Raw genomic sequence first — 15,806 nt, 5'->3', positions numbered from 1 at the left:
AAGCAGAAAAGCAATGAGGCAGACCCAGAAGACACCTCAACACAAAAAGAAAAGTATGAATTTTTTAGCAGAGTTCATAGAATAATTTCTTAATAAATTTATAGAGGTCATCTTAAGCTTCTCTTTCCCTACGCAGAAAAAGGGGCTATTTAGCATAGATTAAGCAAAGAAAACCATCATAGAAATAAAGAAAAACAGAAAGGAACTTATCCAAATCCGAGAGGCTGAGGGCATAGCCCAATTTAAAATAGTAGCACCGAAGTCCAAACAAACTAAACACACTAAATCCCAGTCTCCTCACATAGAAGTTACATACTTGTGGAAATTAGCTCCTGCTCTGTCGGCGTTCCCTTGCACCATTTCTGCACCAAATTCAGAAGCAATATTTCAGACTTATATACCATAATCCAAAACCGCACCACACAATTAAATTAAGATAACCACAGCTTTAAGCATGATGCACTTGCTTATTTATCAGTGAAAAAGATTGCAATAAAAAAGCCTTTCCAGCTACTAGCATAAAGTTCAGGAAACTTCACCCATTAGCATATGGCAATTCCTCACGACCACGGTATGGTGGAGACTTGCTGTAGCTACGCCCACGAGGAGATAGACTGCGACGCCTTGGAGATCGTGCACGAGGACTGTAACTTCTGCTTCAAATTGGCAAGTGTCATCCAATCATATAAAGAGTTCAACAATCATAAAGATAAGACAATTTTGGCTTAGGAGGCCTTACCTGCGTCCATAGCTTGGGCTCCTACGGTATCTAGGGCTGCGGCTGCGACGTCTTCCTGAACCACCACGCATGCGACATTCTCGAGCAAAATGACCAGGCTCGCCACACTCATAGCACTTCAAATCAGAACCGCCAGAACGTCCCCGACCACCTCCACCTCCACCTCCACGTCCACCTCTGCCTCTAGAATTATGTGAAAGCTCAACTCTCCAGCCATTCTTGCCTGATCCAAATACATGACTCATAAAGCTGGTAAAGGATGTGAATTTCAAATGATAACCTATGCTTATTAAAGATGCCATTAAGAAAAAGAAATTAGAAGCTTCCTGTTTAGATGGGCGAAAGAGGCAAAGACTATGACCCTGCCATCATGTTTTACAGATTTTTGAACTAACATAAAAAAACTAAACAGGAAAAATGTCAAAAAAACAAAAACAGACTGTACAGGATTATAAAATAACGAGCAAGTAAATTAAAAATAGAGGGTCCCTTGTTTTGACACATGTTACTAACAATTATGGAAATAACTTGTAGCACAATTGTGATCAAACAGCGTACACAAACTTCCTCCACAATTGTCTAAATGTAGCTGTAGACAGTGCAAAAGTACATTTTTCATAAAGCTCATCTGCAGAAGTAGGAAACCAAAAGAGGCATACCAAAATCATGATTTTCATTATAAATCTTTCTAATTAATAAAGAAAGAGTAGTCTGATAACTATGTACTAGTTCCTAACCAAGGCGTTATCCATTTTTTTTTAACAAAAAGGGCCAATTTGGCATCTTTCATTTCCAATGAGAAAGGAATCACAACTAACCAGAAAGACCATTAAGGAATCAACTAGTGTCATTATCAGACATAAGAGGATATAGTTGGAATACCATCTAATTCACGAATTGCATCTTCAGCATCTCTGTGATCATCAAAGTCAATGAAAGCATAACCTGGCGGCCTTCGAGCAACCCATACACTGAAAAAAAAAAAAAAACATTTATCAAATAAAAAAGACAACATTAGACGGAATAACAACAATAAAACAATGCTTAAAAGCTGCATATTACAGACAATTATCGTGTATCATGTAGCAGTTCAAAAGAAGACAAAATTTAAGGCACAACAACCAATATTATACCTTCGAATAACTCCAAAGACACGAAACTCATCTTCAAGATCCCGCTCCGAAACTCGTGGGTCAAGGTTACCCACGTACACACGAGACATTTTCTTTTGGATTCAAAAGAAACCTATCAAATAATTCTTACGTTATTCAAGTTTCAGTTCAACACCAAAATTAAAAAAACAAAAAAAAAAAAAGTTGTAAGAAAGAAAAGAAACAGAGAAATTAAATCAAAATTGAAAAAAAATAGAAAAGAAAGGAGACCGTATGGATATACAGATATTCTCTAGTAAAAAATTAACAACAAAAATTGAAGGTAAAATAAATTTCAGTTCCTAATTGTATTTAGAAAAGGAAGGGTAACATAGAGAGAGAGATCTGAAGCCTGAACCCGGTTAGTCGCGTAGAGAAGGAAAGAGAGAGGCCCTAACAGTAGCAGCAGCTGCTTCCGCTTTTAGGTTTTTCGGGGGAATTAGGGCTTTCGGTTTTGATATATAAAAGAGTAAATTAATAAATGGCAAAAATTAATCGGTCAGAACATACGAAGTTTTGGTATTCCAAGACTGCCCTTGCTTCACCGTCTTTCTTCCGGACTCAATCCAAAAAACAAAAGGAATACCAATTAGGCTGTAGCATTATTGAGCCATGAAGCCCATTAAGCCCATCAAGGAATAACAACATTTGGATCCATTACAGACTCCAAGGTGGTTAGTTGATGAAAGAACAGGCCTCGTGCTCCAAATTGCTCAACCCAATTCGGAAGGTCAAATATGCCCCTTCCCCTCCTTGATTAAGGCCTAATCGTGTCAGCTTCTAACGTCAACCATTCATCATTCTTATTAACTTGAGTGGATTGAAAGTTACTGTCAAAGTCAAGGATAGGAATCCGAAAAAGGGACCACGCAAAGTGCAGACATGGGAAAGGAAACCATCGCCCTACCTACGGCCCAACCCCTATAAGCAATTAAGACCGCTTTGCCCTTTTAAATGCATACCTAATAAATTAATTTTTAAGACACTAACGATCATTTTTTTAAATATTATCTCATAGTATTGAACAATTTGTTAGAATTTATTTAATAATTATATATGAGATATGATATCAGAAAAAAATAAAATATCATTAATGTATATCAATACATTATTAATAATAAAAATAAATATTTTTATCATTACTTTTTGAAATAGTGAGAAAATAACTTTTAAACTAAAAGACATAATTGTTCATTAAAAATTACGTTGAGAGATATGTCTTATATATGTATACTTAATTACCAAAATTTTGTTTTTAGATCAAATTTAGATAGGATTTTTGCTTGTGACAGGTTTATAAATGTGAATACCAATTTTGACTAATTATTTTTTTATATAGTTTAATATTAATATTGATATTACTAATTTAAAATAAATAAAATAAAAATATTTGATTTCAACTCTGACAGCTGAAATCAAGCTGTCATAATAACATTTTTTCTTTTGACACTACCTAACTTAGCAGTCTGACATCTGGTGACCAAAAGTCACTGAACATGATCTAAATTTTTTACAAAAAAGATCTCAAGAGATCTGAAATTTAAATCTTAAAGGCTCTATAAATAAAGCCAAATTTTGCAAATCAAACAGAGAGAGAACAAGGGAGAAAATCTAAGGATTCTGCATAAACAAACAAATCACATTCCTCTTTGAGGAACCAGCAGAAAACAAAAAAAAAAATTTCAAAAAAAAAATCTCGAGAATAAAATTTGAGATCTAGGAAGTTTGAGATTTTTTTTTTGAAAAATTTTGGCTTGAAAAAGTGTTTAAAAAGCTAAGAGGATCGTTGGGGGAATTTTTGAAAATTTTTTAAAAAATTTTTTGATCACTGAAAATTGAAAAAGTTTGAATTTTTCAGTACCGAAATATGGAAAAGTTTAAATTTTTTGGTGATCGTTGAATTTTTTGGCCACCAAAATTTAAGGATCTTTGAATTTTTTAGGCACCGTTGAAGTTTTCAACTATCGGTGCACGACGGCAACAAACCAAAAATTGAGTTCCACAGCGATCAACATAGGGACTGAGTTTTTTAAAAAAAGAAGCTCTAGGTAAAGAGAGAAAGAAAAAAGGAGAAAATAAAGAAAAAAACCTGAAACAGGCCTTTTATAGGCCCTTCAAAACGACGTCGTTTTAAACGTCTGGATTGAACCTGACCCGCGTAGGATCCGCATGTTGACCCGACCCATTTCGCATGTTTTTTCTTTTCTTTTTCTTTTTCTTTTTATTTTTTATTTTGATTTTGATTTTTATTTTTTATGTTGATTTTTATATTTTTTTATTGTTATTATTATTATTATTATTGTTATTTTATATTATTACTGGTAATAATTTTAAAAAAATAAATAAATAAATAGAATAAAAAATGAAACTAAAATAAAATAAAGACCTAAAAAAATATAAATAAAAAATTTTAATAATTATTATTATTTAATGGAAATCAATTTTATTATAAGCAAAAATATTATTTAAATTTCACCGAAGTATTGGAATAATTTAAAAAATAATAATTTTTGCTAACAAAAATTATAAAAAAATGATAAATAAAATAAAAAAATAAATTGTTTAAATTAATCTTTTAAATGTAATTTTTAGAGAAAGCTAAAGGAGTTTAATTTTTTTTAATTATTGCAAGTAAAAATAATTTTTTGGATTTCACCATGGAGTTGGGATAATCCAAAATTATTTTTGCTAGAATAAATATTGATTTAAACAATATAAAACAATAATAAAAAATTAATAAAAAATGAAAATAATAATAATTGATATTTTGAATATTTAAAAATATAAAAAATTGAAAGAGTTCAATTTTCTTCAATATAAATAAGAGATTAATATTTAGATTTCACCGGTGAGTCGGGATAATCTAATTTTTTTTATAAAAAAATAAAAAATAATAAATAATACAAAATTTTAAAATAACTATAATATTTAGATTTCACTGAAGAGTCGGGATAATCTTAAAATTTGTTCAAAATTTTGGGAACTCACAAAAAAGTTGGGATGTTCTTAAAATCCATTTTAAAATAAATAATTAAAATATTTTATGATGAAGTTTCGAGAATTTTGTGAATGGTCAATTTTCTCAAAATATTTTTTAAATAATGATTTTCTATAAATTTCACCAAAGCGTTGGAGAATTTATAGAATACGGAATAATAATAATAATGTTAATTTTATAATAGAGAAAAATATTTTAAAATAAATTTTAGGAAATTAAACTTAAATAAAAAAAGACCTCATTATCAAAATTATAGAATTATGTATGTTTAAATGGTATCGTTCTTCGAACGGACGACGTGAGAGTGCTAATACATTTTTCACTCGTAACTGTACTTCTAGACTTAGTCCTGATTATGTAGACCTAAACTTCTTTTAGTAAGTTTTAATTAATTTTAAAATTTTTTACTAAAAGATGATATTTTATGTGACCAATCACACCCTATAAAAAGATTGGAAGCGATTCCCAAAATTTCACAAAGTCTAGCGATCGAGTCCCCCCAGACGAAAAATCATTATAATAGCTTAACGATTCTGCTGGGGACACTTGAGAGTCAAGCCAAATATTAAACATGCGTCATCCAAAATTTGATTTCATGGTCTTTTCGATATTTAATTTTAATTTCTTATCTCATCTTCGAATATTAAATTTTTTTTCATTTGGTTGTAATATGTTATTATTTTATATTATTGCTAATTATATTGTTAATTTTATTTGTTACATTCCATCACATGCGTGCACATTTGCATTAATGCACGAGCTCTATACTCGGGCTCTCAAATCTATCCCTTTTTATGAGGGAGTAGAGTACCTACGCTTGGGCTAGCGAATATTTTCACTCAAGTTGAACCCTTTCCGTCGACAGCCCGTTATGGGTGAAAATCGAAGGCCTTACTAGTTCAGAGTGAATGACAGTGAGGATAAATTTGAGAACCTTTTTAGCCTGTGTTAATTACTAAACCATGCATATAGTGAAACTTAAGAAACCAACCTTAGATAGGGCCATACCATTTTTGTAGATTATACCCTAAATTATGACACATAAGTGAATATTTATTTTAAGATGATTACTAACCTTATTTAGTTTTGCTCTTCTTTTGTTTCATGATCATGCATCATTATAAACACTTACATATGGGATGTGCTTATCAATATGCCAATATAAGTAAGAAGATTTTCAATCTTACTTTGAAAACACCATCATGATGTTCTCAGCTTCAAAGCCCACCATGTGTAAAAAGACCACTGTGGTGATAACTCTATTATTAAAAGCCTAAAGTAGAATAGGAGATTGTTTGAAAGAATTTGAACAAGAAATTTTTCCCGAAGAAATCAAATTGGGACTTCAACAAAATGACATCTCTGAGTTGGTCGAGATCTGGCGCCGTGTAACAACTTCTAGGAATATGGCTTTCGAAGAAAAATATGGTCATATTGCTTCACTGCTTGAGGTGTCTATGAAAAATCAGTTGATAAAAGCTTTAATTTAATTTTGAGACCCTGTATACAGATGTTTCATATTCAATGAAATAGATATGACCCCGACGACCAAAGAGTATACTAAGTTGTTATGGTTGCATCTCTCCAATCCAAATAAAATCTATTAACGAGGTCAAAAACTTGGATCTCAAAAGAAACTTACCTGTATGATGGAGGTTCTCACTTCGAATGTGAACTCATAATCCAAACAAAAGGAAAAAATGATTGCATCTCGTGGGAAATCTTATGTGGTTACATCATTAAACACTTAGAGGACGAACGAGGCATGAGAATGATAGCTTTGGCAATTTATGGCTTGATCATATTTTTAAAGGTCTTGAGGCACATTGAGATATCAGTGATTGACTTTCTTGAGCGTGTGGATAATAAAATCAATCATGTTATTTTTATACTAGCAGAAAACTTTAGATCATTAAATCATTGTCGAAAAAGAGGATAATGCTTTATAGGATGTGTACAGTTACTCTATATTTGGGTAAAAAAAGTCATCTTTAATATCCTGTGGATCCTACTTAAAGTAATAAAAGTAGGCCAATTGAAGAATGCTGCAATGTTGAGTGGCCAAAATCAAAGACTAAGGAAAAATGGGTATAGACTTTGCAAAATCTCACTAGTGCTCAAGTTATGTGGAAAGCTTCATGGATGCCACGAGAAGCCATGTTATACAAGTGTGGTGACAAGCCATGGGTGCCACTTTTAAGACCGTATGGAGGTATAAGCTATGCTTCGACACTAGTTCATCGATAATTAGGGTCAGAGCAATTTGTCCCAATGACTCATAAGCTTCAAGAATTGAAATTCTCTTTTGAGGAATCAAGATTTATGGGAAAGATAAAAGAGATTATTAGATAGTGGAAGCAGACTCAAAGAATAGATCATGAAAGATATATAGACAAAGCCACACTTGAATATCTAATATGAAGAAGTCAATGGGTCACAAGCAAAATTAGTCCTAAAAAAAATAGACTATACAGTAAAAAAGACACTCATTATGAAAAGATTTTTAAGGATATAAAGATTATAAAGCATAAATTTGAAGAAGAAAAAGAAATATAGGAGCTTGAAAAGCAGAAGCTTCAGCATGAGATTAATGAGTAGAAGACAAGACTGATAAGAGTGAAGCAAAATCTCGAAGGCTTGAAAGAGAACAAGAAAATATCTCTGAAAGCTGGCATAAGTCCATTGCCATAATGACTAAAGAGAACAAGAAAATATCTCTGAAAGCTGGCATAAGTCCATTGCCACAATGACTACAGAGCTTAAAAAATCTAAAAAAAATACAAAACATCTTTAGTCTAATTTATTATCTAAGAAAGAAGAGCTTAGTCAATCTGTGAAAAAAAAAAGGTACTACAAGGTTTCGTAGATAACTTGAAACAGCAAATGCATTATCAACGTGAAGCCATTCAAATTTTGAGAGAGAAACGAGATCAATTTGAACATAGAGCATAGTATTGGAAGAAAGAATATAAGTTGAAAGAATTTCAAGTCACTTACATAGTAGAACATATAAGAAAAGTCAACTTTAAAGCAAAAGACATGGTCCAATAAGCTAAACAAGTGAAAAAAAAAGTTTACCCAGGACAGCATAGCCAACGCTTGATTAATTTTCTAGAGAATGCTTATGAGTAGTACAAGCATGTAGAGCACTTCTTTTGAAAATTTTAATATTGTAATGAAAGAAGTATTTAGTAAAGATAATGTGAAGTTATGATATGGTGGTTCAAGTTTAGACTTAAAATCTTTTGTAAATATTGGATATATAATAAGCACATTCTTTGCATTCATGCGCACATTCTTTGCATTCATGCCTTCATGCATTATATGTATGTTTCATTTTTTTAAAAAAATGCATCGTGACTAAAAGAAAGAGACCTCAAAATAACAAATCTCAAAGAGTTTTTTTTAATTCAATCAGGTGTAAGGATAGTTAGGCCATCAAGAAAATATAGATCAGACCATTCGTTATTGTTACAATACTCGCTCACAACTTATAATCATGAAAAGCAAGCAAGCATCTAGAATAAAAAGGATAGAAAAAGCTTAATTTAATATACATGAGCAAATGATTAGGTCTCAATAAGAGTTGATAGAACAAATAACTAGGACTCAAGAAGAGACTCAGAAAAAAATGGTTGCAATGATAGATATGATGAGGAAAATGACCAAAAAAAAAGGGGTAACTGAAGAGGTAACTACTGAGAAAGAGCCTCAAGCCCAATAAAATACCAGTGATAAGGAAAATCCATTATATCCACCAAGGTTTACTCTATTCTATGCTCAAACCTCTCATCAAATGCATCCATAAATGACATAGCTTGAAAGGCAGCCACATGCTTAGTTTAATTAACCTCCATTCACGGTTCAATTACGTAGTCAAGAACATGTTAGTTTAAATATTGGGGTAAGTCATGTTGAACCCATTATGGTCCCAGATTTAGATGACCCAAAAGAATAAGAGAAACTAAAAAAAAGCATGCCCGAATAATCTGAGAATACAAAGGCACAACAAAAGTTAGATCTCTTGGAAGAAAGGCTGCGAACTGTTGAAGGTGTAAATATTTTTGGCATAATTGATGCCAATGAACTCAGTTTGGTTCCAGATTTGGTAATCCCATCAAAGTTTAAAGTATCAAAATTTGAAAAATATGATGGAACCAAATGCCCTCAAGCACATATCACTATGTTCTGTCAAAAAATGACTGGCATACAAACAATGACAAGTTGTTTATCTATTATTTTCAGAATAGTCTTACTGGATCTACTGTCATATAGTATATTCAATTAGACATGAGTCATATTCATTCAAGAAAAGATCTGGCTAAAAAATTTATTACTCAATATAAGCATGTCATAGACATGACTTTAAATAGACTGTCCTTATAAAATTTGAAAAAAAAAGCTAATGAAAATTTTAAAGAATATGCCCAGAGATGGTGAGATGTTGTAGCTCAAGTTTAACTTTTTTTCATCAAGAAAGAAATAACTATTTTGTTCATCAATACTATTCAAGCACCATCTATGACAAGTTCATTGGTTATGCCATGAAAAACTTTGCTGATATGGTGATTACGGGAGAGATAATAGAAAATGCCATTAAAAATGAAAAGATTGATGGAAGTGATGTTTTTGGATCAAAGAAAGGAGGACCATCCAAGAAAAAAAAAAAGCAAAAGTATAAGCTATCACTACTAAAAAACCAAAACCAAAACCTTTTATCCCATACCATTTATATCCTGTGTACGAACTTTCTTACCCAATCATTTCTAATATTTTCCAAAACCCATACCATTACCAACCAATGTAAACCCAAATACCTACTTTTCAAGCCAATGTTTACCCCTAAACACCTTCACCATGACCTTTCCTCAAATAATTACTACAGACTTTAATCGAAGAGAACCTCAAAATAATCAAGAGTAGCAATGATTTGATCTAATTCCTATGACATACATGGAATTACTCCCTTAGTTATTTCAAAAATATTTAGTGGCTCGACAGCTTATAGAGCCCTTGAAACCTCCATATCCAAAGTGGTATGATCATGAAGCTTCCTGCGACTATCATTGTGGAATTTAAGGCCACTCCCTTAAAATATTGTACGACTTTCAAACGTAAGGTGCAAAGCTTAATTGATAATGAAATTTTAAATTTCACAACTAAGGTGGATCAAGTATAGAGGCCAATCCATTACCTAATCATGGTGAAAGATCAATAAATGCTTTAAATAGTGAGATAACTCAGAATATTAAAAGAGAAGTAAATGAGATCAGAACCCCTATGGATGAAATATTTGCTACCCTTGTGAAAGTAAATATGATTCATCTAATACCTGAAAACTCAGATGATGAAAATTTTTCATATAATTCAGATCACACTTATGAATTTCATATGGAGATGGTTAGTCATTAGCTTCAAGATTGTAAAGCATTTCGACAAGAGTTACAGAGAATGATGGATTCTTTCTTGGTTGAATTTTATGAAGAATATAAAGAAAGTTCAGTGAATGTTGTGACGGAAGACTTGTAAAAAAAAGCCTTATCGAATGAATTTTGAGCCTGTTACCATATTCTATGAAGAGAAAATAAGTGTTACGATTAATAAGCCAGTTCATATGAATTTTAAGCCTGTCATGATTTTTTATGATAAAAAATTAAGTGCTAAAATTGATAAACCAGTTTGTACAACTATGCCAAAGGTGACAATTGAAGTCCTTAGCCCATTTCGTACAAATAAGATAAGGTAATCCCTTAAAAATATGATTGTAATATCATATCACAAGGTTTGGATAATAGTTCTATTTAATATGGCTCATGTGATGCAAGTATAGCAAACATAACTGGCATTGGGGGCATAACTCGAAATGGGCATTGCTATACACTAAAAGCACTTGAAAGAGCACGAAAGAAAAAGTAAATGAAGGGGAAAATAGTTTAAAAAAAAAAGATAAAGTACCTAACGATCAAGAGACTCACCCAGCCACAATCTTAAATCGAGAATGTAAAAATTTGATTACAAAAAAAGAGGCTTATGAGTTTTTAAAACTTATTAAACACAATAAATATAGTATGTAGAGCAATTAAATCACTTACCAGCTCAAATTTTTATGCTCTCATTATTATTATATTATGAGCCTTGTAAAAATGCTTTGCTCAAAGTACTCAACAAGGCTTATGTAGCTCACAATATATATGTGAAGAAACTTAATCGCATAGTAGAAAATATCATAGTGAGAAATTATATATCATTTAGTGATGATGAAATTTCACTTGGTGGTAGAAATGATGCTAAAGTCTTACATATCTCCACAAGATACAAGGATCATATACTGACAAAGATGCTCATTGATAATGGATCTTCTTTGAATGTCATGCTTATGACTACACTATCGAGATTGCCAGTTGATATGTCTTACATGAAAATGAGTCATATGATAGTGAGAGCTTTTGATAGGACTCATCATGAAGTGATAGGTGATATTGAGCTACCAATCCAAATTAGACCATGTATTTTTTATATAGTCTTTTAAGTCATGGATATCGTTCCTTCATATAGTTATCTTTTGGAAAGACCATTGATTCACATGACAGGAGCTGTTCTTTTCACTCTGCATCAGAAGGTAAAATTCATAATTAATGAAAAAATGATCATTGTTGCTGGTGAAGAAAACCTATTGGTGACTAAACCTTCTACCGTATTATATGTTAAAGTAGCTGAAAAAGCTCTAGAATATTCTTTCAGATTTTTTGAATTTGTTAATGCAACCTATATGGGTGAATGATCAAAAGTGCCTATTCTTTATCTATCCAAAGCTTTCAAAATGGCCCTTAAAGAAGTGGTAGGGAAAGGACAACAGGTGTGGACTAACTTGCAGGGGATATAACGACCATGGATGATGCCTAAGAAAGATGATAGGTTTGGGCTAGGGTACAAGCCAACTCAAAAAAGAAGAATGAAGTTCATAGAGAAAAAAAGAGAAAAAAATTGGCTCATTTTTTAGGGTAAAAAGTAGAAACTGAAGGCTTATCTTTTTTTCTCATTTATGAGACTTTTATCTCAGTTGGTTATATCTATCCAGATGTAGCAGGTAACATAGAAAAAGAGTTCACACCATCGTTGAAAGATATCTTCGTTGAATTTTTTATACAAATGTGGGTGAAAAAAAAAAAAACGAAGATCTAAGCTATCCATAGGTTTATCTTACTCTTCTTAGTGTAAAATTAAAAATTTGGCATATTGAAGAGCTACCTGTTGTTTTTAAATTTTCTCTAAAGTAATGTGTTGAACCTAATCTAAATGCTTTTGTTAAAAGCATTAAATATCTTATATGTGTTTGTTTGTTTATTTTTAATTGAATAAATGACAAATGTAGCATATTTGTCTATTTTTTTTACCTCTTTCATTTTAATTTCCTGCATTACTATACATCCTTCTACATTTTATCCATTTCACTTATTTTTAGGTATTTGAATAATGAATATGAAGATCATCATGACAATATTTTAGGATTTGATTTTAAAAATTTTATTTATATTGGTGAACTCGATGATGAAAAGAATGTGAAAGACTATGCAATATCCCTAAAATTATTGAGATTAGTGGAACAAGAAGAGAAGCAAATCATGCCTCATCAAGAAGTCACTGAAGTTATTAATTTGGAGGATGAAAAAACTAAAAAGAGGTTAAGATTGGCACTTCAATGTCATCAACAATAAAATAGAAGTTGATAAAGTTACTACATGAATATGTAGATTATTTGCTTAGTCGTATCAAGATATGCCCAGACTGGGTACTAAAATTGTAATGCATAAACTATCACTGAAGCCTGAGTGCAAACCAATTAAACAGAAACTGAGAAAGATGAAACATGAAATGTTGTTGAAAATAAAAAAAGAAGTGAAAAAGTAATTTGATGCGAGATTCTTAGAAGTGGTCAAATATCTTGAATGGGTGACGAATATAGTTTCAGTACCCAAAAAAGATGTAAAGTGAGAATGTGTGTTGATTATCAGGATCTGAATAAAGTAAATCCAAAAGATAATTTTTCATTGCCTCACATTGACACTCTAGTGGACAATACCACTAGGCATTCTTCGTTTTCATTCATTGATGGATTTTCAGGCTATAATCAAATTAAAATGGCACAAGAAGATATGGAAAAGATTATTTTTGTGACAATATGAAGAATATTTACTATAAAATTATGCCCTTCGATTTAAAAAATGCTGGGATAACTTATCAAAAAGTCATGATAACTCTATTCCATGATATGATGCACAAAAAATAGAGGTGTATATGGATGACATGATTGCCAAATCCCGTGAAGAAGAAAATTATGTGACTAATCTCAGAAAACTATTTAAGATATTAAGAAAGTTTCAGCTCAAGCTCAATCCAGCTAAATGCACTTTTGATGCAACCTTAGAAAAATTGCTAGAATTTATTGTCAGTAAAAAAGGAATAGAGGTGGATCCAGATAAGATATGTGCCATCCAATAGCTATCACCTTCATGCACGTAAAAAAAAGTAAGAAAATTTTTAGAGAGATTGAATTATATTGCTCGTTTCATTTCTCAACTTACAGCTAAATGTGATCCCATATTTAAGATTTTCAAAAACACGGATCAAAAGAATGGGATGAAGATTGTCAAATGACGTTTAAAAAAATCAAAAAATACTTATCAAACCCACCAGTATTAATGCTGCTTGTCCCTATAAGACCTCTTATCCTGTATTTGACAATGCATGAAAAATCAATAGGATGTGTTTTGGGATAACATGATGAAACAGAAAAGAAATAATAGGTTATTTATTGCCTGAGCAAAAAATTTACTAATTACGAGTCAAAGTATTCACCGTTGGAAAAGATGTGTTGTGCATTAGCTTGGACTGCTCGTTGGCTCAGATAATACATGTTGTATCATACTACTTGGTTTATTATGAAATTTGACCCAATAAAGTACATCTTTGAAAAGCCTTTATTGTCATGAAGAATAGTAAGATGGCAAGTGTTACTTTCTGAATATGACATTATATATGTGTCTCAAAAGATAATCAAAGAAAGTGCTATTGCTTAATTTTTTACAAAATACGCTCATGAAGATTATATGCCTGTGACATTTAATTTTTTAGATAAAGACTTAATGTCTGTGCTGCACATAAATAAAGAAAAGCATAATGAAAATATATGGAACATGTATTTTTATAGTGCATCAAGTGCTTTGGGGCATGGTATTGAAGTAGTTTTGATATCTCCAAAGGGGGATTACTACCTAATCACTGCGAAACTAAATTTTGATTACACCAATAATGTGGTAGATTATGAAACATGTGTTTTGGGCCTTCAAGCTGCTCTTGAAAGGAAGGTCCATACTTTAAAAGTTTATAGAGACTCTGCCTTGGTCATATACTAATTACGAGGGGAATGGGAAATCAAAGACTTAAAATTGATTTTATATCAAAAGTACATATCATAATTGATCAAAAATTTTAAGATATTTGGTTTCATCATTTACCTCAAAAAGAGAATCAGATGGCTGATGCATTGGCTACATTGGCAGCAATGTTTAAATTAAATTAAAATACTAAAATTTAACCCATCAAATTGAGCTTACGAGAGAAACCAGCTCACTATTCAAATGTTGATAAAAGAGTTGATGGAAAATCATGGCATTTTGACATATTACAATATGTTAAATATCAACAGTACCCAAAGCACATATCGAAAAATGATAAGAGAACTTTGAGAAGATTGGCAATGGATTTCTTTCTAGATGGAGAAATTTTATATAAGAGAAGTCAAAATCAAACACTATTGAGATGCGTAAATACTGCTGAAGCTAAAAAATTGCTAGAAGAAATTCACGGAGGTGTTACTCATGTAAATGATTACATGATGACTAAGTAAATAATGAGAGCATGATACTATTGGCTGACAATGAAAAAAGATTGCATCGACTATGCTAAAAAATATCATAAATGTCAAATTTATGCAGACAAGATTCAAGTTTCTCTAATGTCTTTGCATGTTATGTCAACATCTTGGCCTTTCTCTATGTGAAAAATAGATGTGATAGGGCCCATTACACCAAAAGCCTCAAATGGACATCTATTCATTTTAGTGGTGATTGATTATTTCACAAAGTAGGTAAAGACAACTTTATATGCTAATGTGACAAGAATTATGATTTACAAATTCATCAAGAATTATGATTTACAAATTCATCAAGAAAGAGATCATATATCGATATGGCCTTTCAAAAGGATTATTTCGAATAATGCTCTTAATTTGAATAATAAAATGATGATTGAGGTTTATGTCCAGTTTAAAATCAAACATCATAAATCAGTGCCTTATCGTCCAAAGATGAATGGGGCAGTTGAAACGATCAATAAAAACATAAAAAAAAATTATTAAAAAGATAACAGATATGTATAAAGATTGACATGAAAAGCTACCATTTACATTGCATGCTTATCAAACTTCAATTCGCACATCTACAGAAGCTACACCATTTTCATTGGTATATGATATGGAGACGGTGTTACCTATTGAAGTTAAAATTTCTTCCTTGTGCGTTCTCATTGAAGTTGAGTTAGAAGAAGCTAAGTGGGTTCGCGCTCGATATAAATAATTGAATCTCATTGAGAAAAAGAGATTAACTGCACTTTACCATGGCCAACTTATCAAAGAAGAATGATACGAGTTCATGACAAGAAAGTTCACCCATGATAATTTTGAAAGGGAGAATTAGTCTTGAAAAATATTCTTCCTAACCAACAAGATCCTCGAGAAAAATGGACTTCTAATTGAGAAGGCCCATATGTGGTGAAAAAAGTTTTTTTTGGTAGGGCACTGATCTTGGCGAGAATTGATGGAGATGATCTGCCAAATCCAGTCAATGCTAATACAGTAAAA

At 31.6% G+C, this 15,806-nt stretch overlaps 1 protein-coding gene across 2 annotated transcripts; it reads right to left on the bottom strand.

Moving 5' to 3' along the window:
* Positions 1-50: 50 nt before the first annotated feature.
* RSZ22 (serine/arginine-rich 22) lies at positions 51-2,380 on the bottom strand. Of its 2 annotated transcripts, none has more exons than XM_022875166.2 (6): positions 2,249-2,380; positions 1,873-1,984; positions 1,622-1,710; positions 740-962; positions 540-653; positions 51-362 (listed from the first exon to the last, which is right to left on the bottom strand). In XM_022875166.2, exons 2-6 carry the CDS (start codon positions 1,959-1,961, stop codon positions 326-328), a joined length of 552 nt encoding a protein of 183 aa, XP_022730901.2. In that variant the 5' UTR covers positions 1,962-1,984; positions 2,249-2,380; the 3' UTR covers positions 51-325. The 2 variants fall into 2 exon arrangements, with proteins under 2 accessions (XP_022730901.2, XP_022730903.2); XM_022875168.2 differs by lacking the exon at positions 2,249-2,380 and adding an exon at positions 2,122-2,170.
* Positions 2,381-15,806: the final 13,426 nt, after the last annotated feature.

The sequence above is a fragment of the Durio zibethinus genome, chromosome 6 (genome assembly GCF_047325235.1).
Source record: "Durio zibethinus cultivar Kanyao isolate XHJ-2024 chromosome 6, ASM4732523v1, whole genome shotgun sequence".
In the NCBI taxonomy this organism is placed as follows: domain Eukaryota; kingdom Viridiplantae; phylum Streptophyta; class Magnoliopsida; order Malvales; family Malvaceae; genus Durio; species Durio zibethinus.
The sequence above is the reverse complement of the archived record's forward strand: the minus strand, read 5'-3'. Positions and strand labels throughout refer to the sequence as shown.